Below are 16,318 nucleotides of genomic sequence, written 5' to 3' on the forward strand. Positions count from 1 at the left end.
CGTTCGAAAGTGACGTAATATGAATTACCCAACAACTAACTTATATGATTTCGTAAAATGCTTTACGCCTTACATCTGAAACAACTGTGGTTTATTTAAAGAACTCATCGAATAGTTATAATTGAGGGAAAACTTTCGAAGAATTTATGCATATGCTTTATGTAGTATAATTGCAACACCTTCATATGTATCTAAAATACTTAGCCGGAGAAATGGCGAATTGTCGCTTATAAATGGTTGGTTTTGCCACTCACAGTCCAAGGTCATACACGATGTTACAGCTAGGTTATTTTGCTTGTAATTGTTCGTATTCTCTACGTAACCACGGCTGCTTCATAAGCACTAATTGTTCTTTAACATGAGAGATAGTAATACTTGTCTAACACATTGTCTTCTATCAATCGAAGGTATTTATGTTATTATTTTTATACATGACAGTTGTAATTAATGTTTTCCTTGAGTATGCTCTACGACAAGGATATTGTTTACAGAGCTAATAGTGATAGAATTCGTACTTGTTCCTTACTGCTGAGATCATAATGAGGGGGTATAAAATGTGTGGATCCCAGAGATGTTCTCGATGGGCATGACGAAGAAGGACGTCTTTGTTTTCCGGGAAAAAAAGTGACAAGGGATTTATGAAATCCTTCTGATTTCATAACAAAGCATTACTAATTCTTGTAAAAGTTATCAGTTTCAGCCTTTACATATAGGCCTGATATTATAATGAGTGCTTCCAATTTTATTTTTATTTGTTATTTTGAGTACCCAATCCCTCTTGTGGAAATGGACTCCCTGGCTTGCGCTTGCACGGCCGACACCTTATCAGCTATGTCGTTACTATTTCCTTTTATACACATTTCATTTGGAAACTACCGTCTATCTCCTGACGCAATAACAATAGCGATTGTGCTATCCCTATAATAAAGTTCAAGAACTTCATCTTACAAAAAGTGTTACATATTTTCCCAATATGTAAGTCGAATAAAAAAGTTTCATGTCAAAAAATATTGCGGTAATGTACGAGGTTAATTGGTAGTTCAACGCAGTATTAAATTTGTAATTGAATAAAATTGTCACATTTATTGGCGATTCCTCATTATTGAGACTTACTAGCTACATCTGCATAAGATTTTTTTTCTAATATAGTCATATTAAAATAAGCACTTTTTGAAATGCGATCGCTTGTTTGGTAGTGTATTTCGACGCGATTTTTTTTTTTTTACAAATAAACCAAGGTATTTGTTTTCCTCCATTTCGAAATGGACATAATATACTTTTTGTATTCATTCATGTTTTTTTTTTGTTATGCTGGTCGTATTACCAAAGAGCCTCAGTCCTGTAATTATGAATATACTGTATGGTGTTAATTCGTAATTATTACAAGAGAACGGAGCGAAAAAAACGGTCCAGTCGCTGAAGATGGCGGACGGGTCGACAGACAAGTGATAATGATCGATGTTAGATCATTTTCTGAGAGAAGATTATTGTGGTAGTTCTCTGTCTCTCTCTCTCTCTCTCTGCAGTTATTGTTCCTTCTTTCTATACCCAACATGGAAATTGTATTTTAGATTAATAATAATGATGATGATGATGATAATAATCATCATCATTAATTTAATTAACAATATCGCATTCTCTGTCATCAATACGTAATATTAATAAGAGCTCTCTTAACTGTAGAAACGTGTAATAAATTGTGAAAACATTTTGTTTATATTTATAAAAGCATACTCAATAATAAACATACAATATATATGAAACACAGTTGTATGAACACTTTACAAATGATGATAATTAAGATTGGTAAAATTCAGACATGTTTCGGAGGGTGCCCCTCCATCTTCAGTGACATTACCACGACGCTGGTTCAGGTGTTCGACCGCGATGTATATCTATATATACACCTGAACCAGCGTCGTGGTAATGTCACTGAAGATGGAGGGGCACCCTCTATATCTATATATACATAGATGTATATATAGATATACATCGCGGTCGAACACCTGAACCAGCGTCGTGGTAATTTCACTGAAGATGGAGGGACACCCTCCGAAACATGTCTGAATTTTACCAATCTTAATTATCATCATTTGTAAAGTGTTCATACAACTGTGTTTTATATATATTGTATGTTTATTATCCAACCCATGAACACTGTTTAATTGACCTTACATGTGTGAGTTAAGCATACTCAATATTGAATAAGATACAATAAAGATGTATGGCAAAGGACACATATTTTTATAAATGCTTCTATAATAGAATGAAATATTGCATGGATAAGCAGTTTATTAGCAGAAATAGGGATGATGATGATGATGATGATGATGATGATGATGATGATGATGATGATGATGATGATGATGATGATGATGACGATGATGATGACGACGACGACGATGACGATGACGATGACGACGATGACAACCACAAAATGAACACTTGGCGTGAGTATGCATGTTTGGAGGTGGTAACCTTAAAGTGCAATATATTTGTGGACCTTTTTAGTAGGCAAGTGAACATAATATTGCAATGGTTTTCAAACTGTGTACAATGTGGCTCCCTGGGGCGCAGCGGCCTTCGGTCAGGGGCGCGGTCATAGTTTTTTTTTTTTTTTTTTTTTTTGGCAGGATTACAGTCGCGCGTCAAGATGACGAGTTGGGCGCTAGTGACCTCTAATTAATGTCTTCATAATTTCAGTTTATTTTTCCTTCCAGCTTTCAATCTCCACAAATTTACATATTAAGGCAGCCATTTTCGTACCTTTTTGGCCAGCCAACGCACGTCCAAGAAGCTTTTGAGTACAAAAGTTTGAAAGTCATTATGAAGAAGATTTGTTCTTTGATTGTAAGATCGTTGTTTCGGGTTCGATTTTCGACAGTAGTAGAGATGATCTCCCTATGACGGACTCAGTGTGTTTTCTTCTCTCATGTTGTTCTGTAATGTCCCAAGCAGATGCTTTATTATGCTTATAACAGAATCAATAAACGTAGAAATTTGTGATTGATGTAATATTTTATCGCTTTCATTAAAGTGGAAGGAGACGATTCGAGTTAACACGTTGCTTGTGATGTAACAATTTTGATAATGAATTTCTGTTCTCTGATATCTCCATTCATGTTAATGTAGAAACGTGTTTATTGATAATGATTTTAGGAATGGTGGTTTACAGTTACTCAGGGGAAGAAATTGAACTAATATTCACTTAACAAATACTATTAAGTTGGATTTTCTTTTGATGTCTTTCATTACCCAAAAGAAGTGACAGTAATGTTGTGTATTTCGTCATTGTTATTTACAATTGGGTTATGTGATATAGTCCTCTATCTCTTAAACATATATTATATTCCTGGACTTCAATCGACTCTTCGGTTGTTACTAGTTTCGGATAATTTTAGAAACTTACTGTATATCTTTTCATGCGCTGTAAATATTTCCGGTTTGTTGGTGTTACTGCATTTCTTTGACTATACCAGAGACTTGAAGCTTATTTCTTATATCGATATCTCTTTTTTGATCGAATTTGGTACAAGGGGAAATCAACAAGTTTCCGGACTGCCCTAAATATAGGCAACAAACATGGCATAGGAAACGGAGAAGTTACCTAGAACCAGGGAAACGCCTGGAATCTATACTAAATGCATAACTGGAAAGGCAGAGAAGAAGACTAGCCATAAGGCGTAGGATATGGAGAAATTCCATGAAAAATTGCAATAGGTCCTTGACATGTTTGCACAAAATCATATGTAGAAGCTCAGTTCTTAAAGACAATCTGACGCTGTTTGATTGATTCAACAGGTATGGAAGCATTGATCTTCAGCGTTACGCGCATGAATGTTTAACGGTACAATAAATACAAGTGCAGTTCGGAAATAGGCGTTGATTGCACCTTGTATAGCCCGGTAATGATCTCAAAGGGTACATTCGAGTTGCTTTCTCCTGTTTGAAATCCAAATTCCGCTCCCTTATTTAAGTCCTGGTTTTGATGTATTATAATTATTGTTTGTATTCACTGCGATTTGCTTGCAAAAAGTTTTTAATAATTTTATTTGTCTTTCATTTGCAATTTTGTACCTAAATCACTTGTGTAATCTGAAAAATGTTTCCAAATATGTAATATCATAAATATGTTCTATTATTTGAACACATCATGACGTAGGCTTATACTTTTATGTTTCTCACACATTGCCATTATTTTATATTCTGGGATAAGAATTTTCAGTCACGAATACATGTGATTCTATCTAGTTTGTATGTTATAAATTAATTTTAAGATGTAGCAGGATGGTACATCAGGTTTCGCGAACACGCTTTAACACGGCGACTTAGATATGCAAGTTTTGCAAATCTAATTGAGTTAGAAACTGGAGATTTTATTTTCACGACGCAACTGCTTAACAATAAGATCTGTATATATAGGAGTTGATTTCGCACATTTATGTCCATGCCCAGTCATTGTCTCTTACTCTTTTCCATCACACTAGATTGCAAGTAATTTCTCATACTATTTTCGGTGCACGTTGTCACAAAAAGGAATTGATTTCTGTTTGCAGGAGGTGCTGGCGTGAAGATGGAGCACTTCCAGCCAGCCCTAGACCCCAGAAAACAAGAGTTGCTAGAAGCTCGCTTTCTCGGAACGAGGGTAAGTAGGCTACGATCTGTATATTACTTCTCTCTTATAACATGTTAATGTAACTTCATCAGTTTTATATAGTTGAAATTATTCTGATTGATAATTGACAAAATTAGCTGTCATAATTCATAATTAATAGACTGTTTAAGAACGTTGTATCAGCTACTTGTGTGGTTATTTAACGTCGATAGATGGTTGGTGTTAGTGAATTTATATTTTAGCAAGATGAGTCGGAGTATTTTCCGTGGGATTACCTAACATTTGGGATAAGAACTTAAGAAAACCGTGGGAAAATTATAACCAGGTTATCAGCCCAAGGATGATTCGAATAATGTACGTGTCAGCGCACCCTGGGAATAAGAGTTGGCCGCGTCGCGTGTATGACTCATGTGCTAGAGGTTGGTCTTCCAGGGTTCAATCCCCGGTCAACTCGTGATGAAATTTGTTATGGATAAAGCACACGTTTCAAAGGGTTTTTCTCGGATACTCCCATTTTCCTCTATCATTCCACAAACATTCTCCACCTCTCTCTCATTTCATCTATCATCTGCAGTAGTAAAAGTAGGTTGGGGTTAAGTCTTGGGGGTAGTACGGATTTCCGATGCTCAATCAGGGGCTGAGGCAGGATGGTCCAACATCTTTTAGCGTCGGATTCATGAATGCCACTCAGGCTATAATCCGGGACTTTTTACTTTATACTCTAATGGTGAAATGAACCATTTTCCACCTGTTACTACATAAAATGAGTTATAGTGATTTTCTAATTAAGTTGAATTTTTTTGCATCTTTGTTTCTTATTTTGGTACTGACAGATACTTCAAAACTGTCATTTATACTTTCAGGCTATTATGTTGACAAGTTCATTTGCCTTTGAAAAAGCTGCAACGTTCATGAAACGAAAGTAGGTACCAGCGAGTCTTATTTGAAATTTGAACGTAATTAATGTACTAATATTAATAAATAATATAGTAAAAATAAATAAATGGACAGCATACATTTTTAAGTTGTATTCATTTTCGCAGTTCGGACTAATCATTTTATGTGGCCATACAAGAAAGGTTAGATCTCATGAATCATGCCAGTGCGTTTCATGCTGCGAGACAAAATACATTTTAATATTATAGTCGCGACGCTGTTATTCCCGGCGTGACTCCTCCTCTGTGCTTACGTCTTAGGAAGTGAAGGCTCTATAAAGTCTAGGTAGGTAGTATCGTTCGCCATTTTTGTTCTTTCGTTGCCGAGCTACCATACGAGGAATATATTTGCCACACTGTTAAAACATTATCATGCCGTAGCTCCTATGATAATAAATCAAACGCACTATAATTCAGCAAATAATTGAGCGGCAAATAACGTCCTCGTGTGCTTTCTGCGAACGCCAACGAAAGAGCCAAAATGGCGGGCGATTATATTAAGTATTTATCGAGCCTTAAGAAATGAATAACGTCTTCCTCAGCGAATCACAAGACGCACACTTTTAAATGTAGCAGACATGCAACGCGATTGGCTGCCGGAAATTAGAGCGACGGGACTATAGATCAGTGAATCAATCAATCGTAAATAAATGAATATTATTGTTTCAGTACAATGCATTGTGATTTTACTTATTTTGGTGATATCTGGTAACAGTTGGAAACATTAAAAAAATGGCCATATTAACTTTTTAAGAAACAATCTCAGGTGAACACCACTGTACCGATCGGACTTGGACAATCATGGCATATACTCGTATAGATTGAAGAATGGGCCAAAGCAAGTCTAACGCCAGCAGCATACTGCATCGGACATTCTGTCTCGGACAGGACGGTTTTGTCTTGGACCGTTCGATGTGACTGTGATTACACGCATTATTATGAGTAGGGCTCGGATTTTTAGATGCTAAAATCGAGAAAATATTTATTTTTATGTGCTAAAAATAAGGAAAATATGTGAGAGAAAAGAAAAAAATACTTAATTATGTGTCAATTATTTTATGTGAATGTAAATAATATACAGTACTCACCAGTATAAATTATGCTTTCTAGCCAATTGCTGAAGAATTACAGTACACAATGAGATTCATCCTCAAGTTTTCCATCACAAATGACTGACGATTATCGCGGAACACTGCCTTGTACTGGGAAAAAGAGCGCCCTAACCATTGGGAATCAACATGCATCTCTAGAGACATGTTTGATTGGAAACGAAAATAGAGGCAGCTAATGTTCAATGAAATTATAATTGCTTCCTGAATCAGCGGGATGATAACTTATCAAAGCTCTCCTAAATAACACATAAGTGTTTATGTGTGTTAGTTACAGTACAATTTTTGGTGGTGACAGATCATGTCGCTTGTGGTGAGAGAGCAGATGCAGTTCCATAAGTCCACAGATAGACAATTCGGAGAAAGAGTTGCAGCTGTCATGTCTAAGCAACTACACTGAACATTTTTCGGGTGGTCATTAATTTGAAATGGTGCTTTTGTCGAAAATTATTTGACGAAAACTTAATTTTTATGTTAATATTTGAAAATATATATTTACACAGAAGTTTAAAATATGTGTTTTATGTGAAATAAAATTTAAAGTATATGCTCTTGTGCCTTATACGAAACTTAAAACAAAATTACGCGTTTCTATTACAGTGCAAATTAAGACTCCTAGCCCTAATTATGAGGCTGCAGCATACAGCATCAGACTACCGGGTTCAGTCCTCGAAAAGCCAAGTCGCACAGATGTGTTCAAAAGTAGGAGGATGAGCAGGAAAAATAACTGTCTCCTATAGCCTAATTTTGCTCGTTTATTTCGCGTTGGAACCACTTGCATAGCACTGATTTATTGTCGTCGCGATTTCCATTTGTAGCCTTATATTGTGAAGAATGTAAGTGAAGTTGTGTCATATGTAAGTAGAGTCCTTATGGTTTCGTGATAATGTTACTATATGGCAACTTTATTCTTAGAAGAATCCCTGATACTCAGAGCCGTTCTGAAAATTTTATCGGAGAGGAAAATAGCAGTTTCTATACGATTGCGATAACACATCTTCATACATGTATGGGACCCCTTGTTAATATTGACTTAAAATATATTACAGCTTTAAACACTTTATACACACATGAATGCTATCACAGTTCGAGGTCAAACCAAACAGAAGTTGGATTCCCAAGATGTTGCACTTCTTTATCATACCGTATATTATCGCGTAATTCCCTCGCTTTTTTTCTGGGATATTTACTTCACCTGCAGGAAGGGGGTGCTGAGTGTAATTCCTGAGGTTCCTTCACCGTGGAGACCCGAATTTGATCCCCGTCTGTATCATGAAGGAATTGCAACCACGAAATCTCCAGAACAGAGGTCTGTAAAACATAGGAGCATCACTTTCGCATTACTTTCAAGATGGAAAATGTAATAGAAGAAAACATGTAGCATATCCGACGGCTCGAATATCCACAACAGTGTTTACTGACAATGTGACGGATTACAATTTTTAATTTAAGTTGTAAAACACACGAAATGGAAGCACAGTGTTTAATGGACAGTATATTTATTTTTATATTACGTTTGTTTGTCATTCTTAAGATAAAATTGTATTATCGTATTGTTAAATAAGTTGGTAAAATTTCTGGTCCAAATAAATGAAGATATTATTATGAAGGACAATGTTTGGAAAAATTATTTTTCAGGAGTGACAGTAAAATGAATATACAAATGAAATTTAACTTAAACAAATTGCACATCTTCTCCCGTTCACCATTCCTTCCAGTGCATAGTTCAGTAGGGAGTTTCTCTCAACCAGTGACTCAACCCGTTCCTTTTTCTCTTTCTGATCAGTTTCAGCATCGTTCTTTCTTCACCCACTCTTTCCAACACAACTTCATTTCTTAATCTGTCTGTCCATTTCATACGCACCATTCTTCTCCATACCCACATTTGAAATGCTTCTAGTCTCTTCTCTTCACTTCGTCGTAATGCCCATGTTTCTGCCCCATACAAGGGACAATCAATAAGTTTCGGACTGCCCTGAATGTATGCAACACACAAGATTTAGGAAACGGAGAAGTTATCTAGAACCAGTGAAGCACCTGGAATCTCTATTAAATGCATGACTTTAAAGGCAATGAAGAAGACTACCACAAGGCGTATATGGAGAGATTCCAGGGAAAATTGCAATAGATCCTTGACATGTTTGCACAAAATCACATGTAGAAGCTCAGTTCTTAAAGACAATCATACGCTGTTTGATGTACTGACTCAACAGGCATGGAAGCAATGATCTTCAGTAACACGCGCATGTATGTTTAACGGTACAACAAAATACAAGTGCAATTCGGAAATATATTCATTGAACCTTGTACACTGCCACACTCCACACAAAGCACTTCACTAGTCTCTTCATTAGTTGTTTTTCCAGAGGTTCGCAGATGATGCTCCTTTTTCTATTAAACGCTTTCTTTTCCATTGCTATCTTTCTTTTGACTTCCTGGTAGCAGCTCGGTATAAGGTAATACACAGAAAAAGTATTTTTGTTAATTGCGTCATTCTGCATTAGAAATTCGGTATATTAACGTGAAAGCGAAACCTTACACCCTCTTTGTGTGCAATGCCGCTTACGAGTTGCGAAAGGTTATGCTTCCGCCATTAAATATGTTGAGTGATGTTGCTATTGAGTATAGTAAACAGAGGTTTTTAGCTTCAACTCCGTCGCGCCAGAAGCCGGATTATTTTGTCTTCGGAATATGTTTATGTGTGTCTCGGCTGCTATAATTTTTTAAGTTTAAATTAAGTTGCAGCTGCAACCGATTCTGAGACTAATGATTTATAAAATACTGTAAAGGCCACCATAACTATGAATTTAAAGTTGACTGACAAATATAACAATACTGTTAACTTAAGAACTGCATTATTTTGAAATTAAATCATTTTTCTGATATTTTAATAAAATATCGATTATTTTATTTTATCTTATTTATTAAACTCTTTGTACAAGTTAAATCAGTTGTTTTAAGGACATAAATCATTATGTTGGGAGGACAGTATGTGTCTTTTACATAATATCTTTTTTTTTTGATTATGGTTGTGTCCTCCTTTGCGATGTAGGCGCATATGAGAGTTTATTCATTCCGGGCTAAACTTGGACGGCGTGGGTTTGCAGTGAAAGACCTGTTTTTGAGCAAAAGACTATGAATGAATATTAGTGTATGCATTTGAGCTCTTTGTGTCAAAATCATAGAACACAGAAATGTTGAAGTTAGTTTGAAGTTGACGTGGAGTAGCCAATATGTGTGTTAAGTTCACTAAAACAAGTTCGTAAGGGAAAATAAATCCGAAGTTTTTAATTGTTTTCATAAATATTAAAGTGTCGGACGATACATTGCCTTTAGTATTATAAATCCATTTAAGCACCGGTACCTTATTCCTGTAACATAACCTTATACCACAACATTCTGTGTATAAAGAGAGTTTTGCTAATAAGTCAATCGTTTTTCTATAAGTTATGAATTATATACAGGGCTTTCATTTCAAAACGTCCCAGTCTAAATAATTACGTTTCATTTAAATTTATTTTAAACAAAAAACAACGTCAATTTAGATATTGAGGGGGAAGTTTAAATACAGTTAAAACTTGAAAGAATATTCAATTGCTTATACACCTCATTCACTTATTCTCACTTTGTTTTCTATCGTCGCCTTGCGACCTGGATTGCTATTGTCAATTGGTTGTAGGATGAAAACAGTAAATTTAAGTAACCAAATTTACTAAATTAAATGTTCTAAACGTTCTCAATTGTTGGAATTGCATAATAAGTTTTACGTGAATTTTCATAAAGAAGAAGCTGAAATTTAAGTTCACATCTTCTCGTGTAAGTTGAGTGGGGCTTAGTACAAAACTAAATCTGTCAGTAATATTGTCACAATGAATAAATATTTCGTTTTATAACAGTTTTCCACGCCACTTACAGTATACTTTACTTAGTTCCTTACTTACTTATTTACTTACGGCTTTTAAGGAACCCGGAGGTTCGTTGCCGCCTTCACATAAGTCCGCCATCGGTCCTTATCCTGTGCAAGATTAATCCAGTCTCTATCATCATATCTCACCTTCCCCAGATCCATTTTCTGCTAATGTTACCCCTCCTGCTCTATAAAGACCACTTACTGTACGTTCCAAGTACCAAATCTCATAACCTTTTTTTTCTCTGCTGTGGTCGTTCCAGAGAATCAGTCTCATTCCGAGGCTTATTATATGCTTTCGTAACAAGCTATTTTTTACGGTGATGGGTTATTAGCCCTTCGCCTAATCCCCAAGCTGGAGGACCACTCCTTATCGACTGTCCACGACTCCTTATTCAATATATTCGCAGCTACCCTCCATATCTGGAGGCCGTCTCCTCTATCCGCAACCTAAGGACGCGCCATGCCGTGGTGATAGGGACCCCACAATACATGGTAATACAATATAGTCTAGAAAAGTTTGTTACTCAATGCATACAGTGTCACTTGTAGGAAAGCAGTATTTTTAGACATGTTTCTGAATGGGCAATCCATTGGAAAACATACATTTAAATGTTAAGGTCATTGGTCTGAATGAGCCACTTCTAAACAATCTCAGTGGCTGCATCATCATCGGAGAAGCGCTGCCCTCAGAAGTCCATCTTTAATTGGACTGAACAGTTGATACAAGACAAGTCTATCGAAGTTTTGCACTGGGTACTCTTAAGGTACATTTACACTGTTCAACTTTTCTTTCAGCTTTAAGCATTCAAGCAATGAATTATTTAATATTAACTTATATACGTAGTGAAGATGACATTAAAAAACGGTGCACCATGTAGACAAAAATCTTCATGGATATTAATTGAACGTGCTTTTTAAACTTGATTCTTTCAATATTCTTCCCAGATTGCATGCGTACGCGCATGGAAAATTGAACCGTGTATATGCACCTTTACAGAGTTATAGTGCGCCTTGCGTTGCTTTGACGAAGTAGCTACATTATCTTTTTTCTCCATTCGAATTTGTACAGTCCGGGGCTCTACATTCTTGGATATTATAACTAGCCGAATTTATCGTACTGTTTTGTTGGAAGACGTCCACAGGAATTACCCCCTTTCGGACATCCCGGCGCAAGGGCGACCTGACCTTGGTATGCGTTTCATACAACTTCCTTTATCACTCACACGTCTTACTTTCCTCCTCACAGTGCTGATATCGACTATCTATTCCCCATAAAATTTCTTCAAACGCTGATGAATTTTAATGAGAAATGTACTCTCCATTCAGAAACTTATCAGGCGTCGCCAGTGTTGCCACTGACCAAAAAATAAAATGTACCAGATATTACGGAAAATTGTATCAAATTGCACCAAACCGTACTTTTTCCCTTACTTAATGTACCAAATTTATCAATCTCTTGCACCCACCCAACAAATTACAAATTCTTGAAAAATATATTAATACATAGGCTAAAGGAAAATAACATTTGTTGTTGTCCGTCCCTTTACTATCTTTACAGCAATACGAGTTTTATATATATATATATATATATATATATATATATATCTACCCAATGTTGTCCCATGGTGATATTAATTAATTATTTCGTCAAAATAACAGAAACCTATTTTCAAGATACCAGTAAAGAGAGCGTTAAAAAAAAGGAAAAAAAAATTAAAAGGAATTCATTTATATTCCCAATTACAGTGGCGTACCCACGGGGGGGGGGACTGAGGAAGCTCAAGCTCCCCAAATCAAAAAAGAAAAAAATAGGGGAAAAGGAAGGGAGAAAGAAGAAAACTTTTTAATATCTTAACGTGTCTCTATCTATTATCTATTTGAAACATTTATTTTTAAACAGATCTGTACGTGAATGGGCTTTTTACAATATACTTTTTTTTTTAACTTTCTATGGTAGTGTTCGAAGTTCTGTAACTTTTATTCGGAGCTTCTGCAGTAGCTGCAACCATTCCAACCATCCACATTTCATGTAAGAATGGCCTACAGCCATACAGTTTCATTGTTGCTCTATGACACTGATTATAAATTTAATAGCCCTCACCAAACCGTATTTCTGGATGCGCCTAATTATTAGGTTTAATTTCAAGCTGACTAAATATCATTGTTGACAATTGACAATAAGCATGCTGTTGCTACCAGTAATTTATTAACATTGGTAGCTCATAAAACATTAAATTTCTGTTTCACATTATAAAATAAAAAAAGTACAGATTGTACCAAATTATATCAAATTGTACCAAAAAATTCACTGTACGTACCAGAGTAAAGACTATTTAAAATTACACCAAATCCGTACAACTGTACCAAAAGTGGCAACACTGGGCGTCGCTGATTGAAACAGACTTAGATGTCACTCTTCACTTTTATTCACTGCTACGTCTACAACTGATGGGTAGAAATGGAATTTGCGAGGCGCGGGCGGGAAAGTTCAAAATTCAGATATTCACATAGCACAGCCTAGACTGGTTTTCACAGCAGTAGTTTCAATTTAAGAAATAAGCATTACTTTCGGAGCTCGTGATTCGATTGTCATTGGCATGTTTAGTTCTGAGTGTTTGCGTATTTGTGTTCATCATTGTTTATAGCAGGTGATACAAACATTGTCTAGTAGTTACATTTATAATAATTTACTTCTAGCGTCTATATTATTTTCATGTTCATTTATTTTAAGTTACAGAAAGTTATGGACTATATACTATACATAATACACTTGAATAGGGTACACGTACTCTTTTTACCAGTGACATAAGAAAGAGAAAGGTTGAAAAAACGGTAACGCAAATGTGTTTGCAGAAATACATGTATGTGCTACGTTTTTATTTCTACTCTCCTAAAATTCAAGGTCGTATAATTTTTATTATCTTCCCCGTAATACTTGAAAGTATTGCTTAAAAAGGAGCACATTGTGTAATACGAAACTCTGCCCTGCAATAAGTATTATACAATTTTTCATTATTTCATTCTGAGTTCTGTTTTGATTTGATTCATATATCCCTATGATTAGTATTGTATTGCTCTGCTTCTAAAAGTCTGATTAGCTAAGACATAAACGAGAATTTCGATTTATGAGAGTTGTTATATAGATGCCGTTTCGTCTACGACTCCAAGATAATATTGATAAATCTTCATCCCCACATAGGTACAGTAAAACGTGTGTAAGTTGACCACCTTTCGTCCCGGTTAAATCTAGTCAACATATTATAGAGATGGTAAACGAAAGTTTCGGTTTACTGTTGTAAAGATACCGTTTTGGTCTACGACTCTAAAATAATATTAATAAATTCTTCATTCCCAGATAAGTACAGTAAAACGCGTGTAAGTTGACCATATTTCATTTCGGTCAAATCTAGTCACTGTATGGAGATGGTGATATTGCAGAGTTTTTTCCAAACACCTATGAAGATTAATTATTATCCACAGTAATGGCAAAAAAACCGGACCGACCCTTGTAGCTGATTTCAGAGCCACAGATTCAAATTTGGCTAGTCACAAAACACATCCATCTTGTAACAATGAAATTTATTGCATTTGTTCGATTCTTACCGTCTTTTGTTTCCTTCAGTGCCTCAAACTTACAGACGAAAACCTTTGAGACTTTTATTTTCATCTGGCACCAATATTACATTTCTACCTCTATTCGTCGAAGATAGCTGCGTATTTTTACATTAAATAGCAGTACATACCTCTGGCTTCACTATCCATATTGAAATTACCACAGATTGACACAATACACAGCACAGGATTCTTTTGTATCAGGTACAAGAGTCGGTCCGGTTTTTTTTTTTTGCCACTACTGTACCTAATGAATAGAACTTAGAAGGGCATAAATACTAATAAATACTAATTTTTTATTTTTAATACTACTACTACTACTACTACTACTAGAATAATAATAATGATAATAATAATAATAATAATAATAATAATAATAATAATAATAATAATAATAATAATGAAGGCCACCGCTGTGGAGTAACAGTATGCCTGGGCCAGAAACGAGCGGGCCCGGGTTCAAATCCTGGTTGGTACAAGTCTGGTTGAGTTTTTCCGGGGTTTTCCCTCTAACTCATTAAGAGCAAATACTGGTTAACTTTCGGCGCTGGACCCTGGACTCATTTCGCCGGTATTATCATTTCATTCCGACGATAGATAACCACAGCAGTTGATAAAGAGTTGTAAAATAACCTACTATAATAATAATTATTATTATTTATTATTATTATTATTATTATTATTATTATTATTATTATTAATTATTATTATTATTATTACATTGAAAATGCAACAAACGTACATGACTATTCAAAATTTACATTACAAGATTTGTGAAAATACAGTACACTACCGTACAGCCTATTTATTTCGAATAGGAAGTATTTAATATGAGTTTGTTTCATTGTCGTCTTAGATTTAAACGTCCTAATTTCAGTGCTTGTATATTAGAACCAGTTCTTCTACAACATTTGAATTATTAACATTGCGATATTTAATTAATTGGTCGACACATTTAGGGCTTAGCTCTGTGTCGGAACCGAATCCTCTATTTCTTCTTTTGTTACAGAGATTTCACTTTTATCATCATTGCATTCTTCTTTCTCATTTGCACTCTAAATTTTTACTAACACTTCTTCCGGGGTTGAGGGCACTTCTTCATGAAATATAAATGTTCATCGTCTAAAGACACTCACAATTAGCTTTCATCATGTTTTATAGGAAGGCGTGGTTGACCACTTACAATAGTTTGCAGATAGTGGTTACTGCTATTTCTAAGCACAAGAGAGTGGGTGAAAGCTTTAAAGGTACTATGGAATTCACCTTTGTACATTTATGAGAAATTAATGTGTAATACTACACAAAATTTTGAACTACTGTTACAGTAGTCAGTGACACAGGTGAAAAGTGCATAAAATATTATTAAGCTGTGATAACAATCCAAGTTAGGTTGTCAGCATACAGAGTAAAGTATATCTTATAAATAGACATCGGATTTTTAGGCACTAAAAATTGCAGTTTTAGGCGCCTAAAATAAGCTCAAAATTTGTAAAATTAGGCTCTATTTTAATGAAAATAGGCATTTTAGGCACATCAAGGTATCATACTTATTTCTTTCACTGAAATTTTTAGTTATACACTAAAATACGCACAAAAGAGTATGTTTAAACATTAAAAAAGAATACTATATTATATTTATAAACAGAGCTGCACAAATTTAATATATTGAAACTAATGAAATAATGATTATTGATATCAAGATTACTCATTTTAAGTTATTGAAATTCAGTTCCATGCTCAGACTTTATTATAATTATCTGCACAGTACACCACCAGAATTTTTTCTAAATTCACCACAGTTAACCTTTGCCTTTTGTCACTGAGAATCATTTTGAAAGCAGAAAAACTTCTTTCAACCGAAACTGTTGTGAGAGGCGCAAATTTTAAATTAGGTACAATAGAAACATCAATACTTACTGGAACATTTACACTTTCCCCCGATATCACTCTTGATACTTTTTCCAACAATGAAAATCCTACATTCTTATTTAATACGTTGTCCCACTTATTTTTAACTTTTTTCCCAGTTTCGCCCAAAGCAGAATGTATGTTCACTTGAGCTTCCTTTACTATTGCTATTTGGCTACAAAGAGATTGTTTTTCACGTTCTAATTGTTCAATGCTTGCAGGTATGTAG

General features: G+C 35.1%; 1 protein-coding gene across 4 annotated transcripts in view; it reads left to right on the forward strand.

Annotated features, from left to right (window-relative positions):
• The window catches only part of Tlk (Tousled-like kinase), a 438,411-nt gene that overhangs the window by 326,556 nt on the left and 95,537 nt on the right, over positions 1-16,318 (forward strand). For all 4 annotated transcript variants that reach the window (XM_069820426.1, XM_069820455.1, XM_069820436.1 and 1 more), the window contains one exon: positions 4,557-4,645. In XM_069820426.1, the coding sequence (XP_069676527.1) occupies positions 4,557-4,645 (89 nt within the window). The remainder of the gene's footprint in view (positions 1-4,556; positions 4,646-16,318) is intronic.

The sequence above is a fragment of the Periplaneta americana genome, chromosome 1, assembly GCF_040183065.1.
Source record: "Periplaneta americana isolate PAMFEO1 chromosome 1, P.americana_PAMFEO1_priV1, whole genome shotgun sequence".
NCBI classification, from domain to species: domain Eukaryota; kingdom Metazoa; phylum Arthropoda; class Insecta; order Blattodea; family Blattidae; genus Periplaneta; species Periplaneta americana.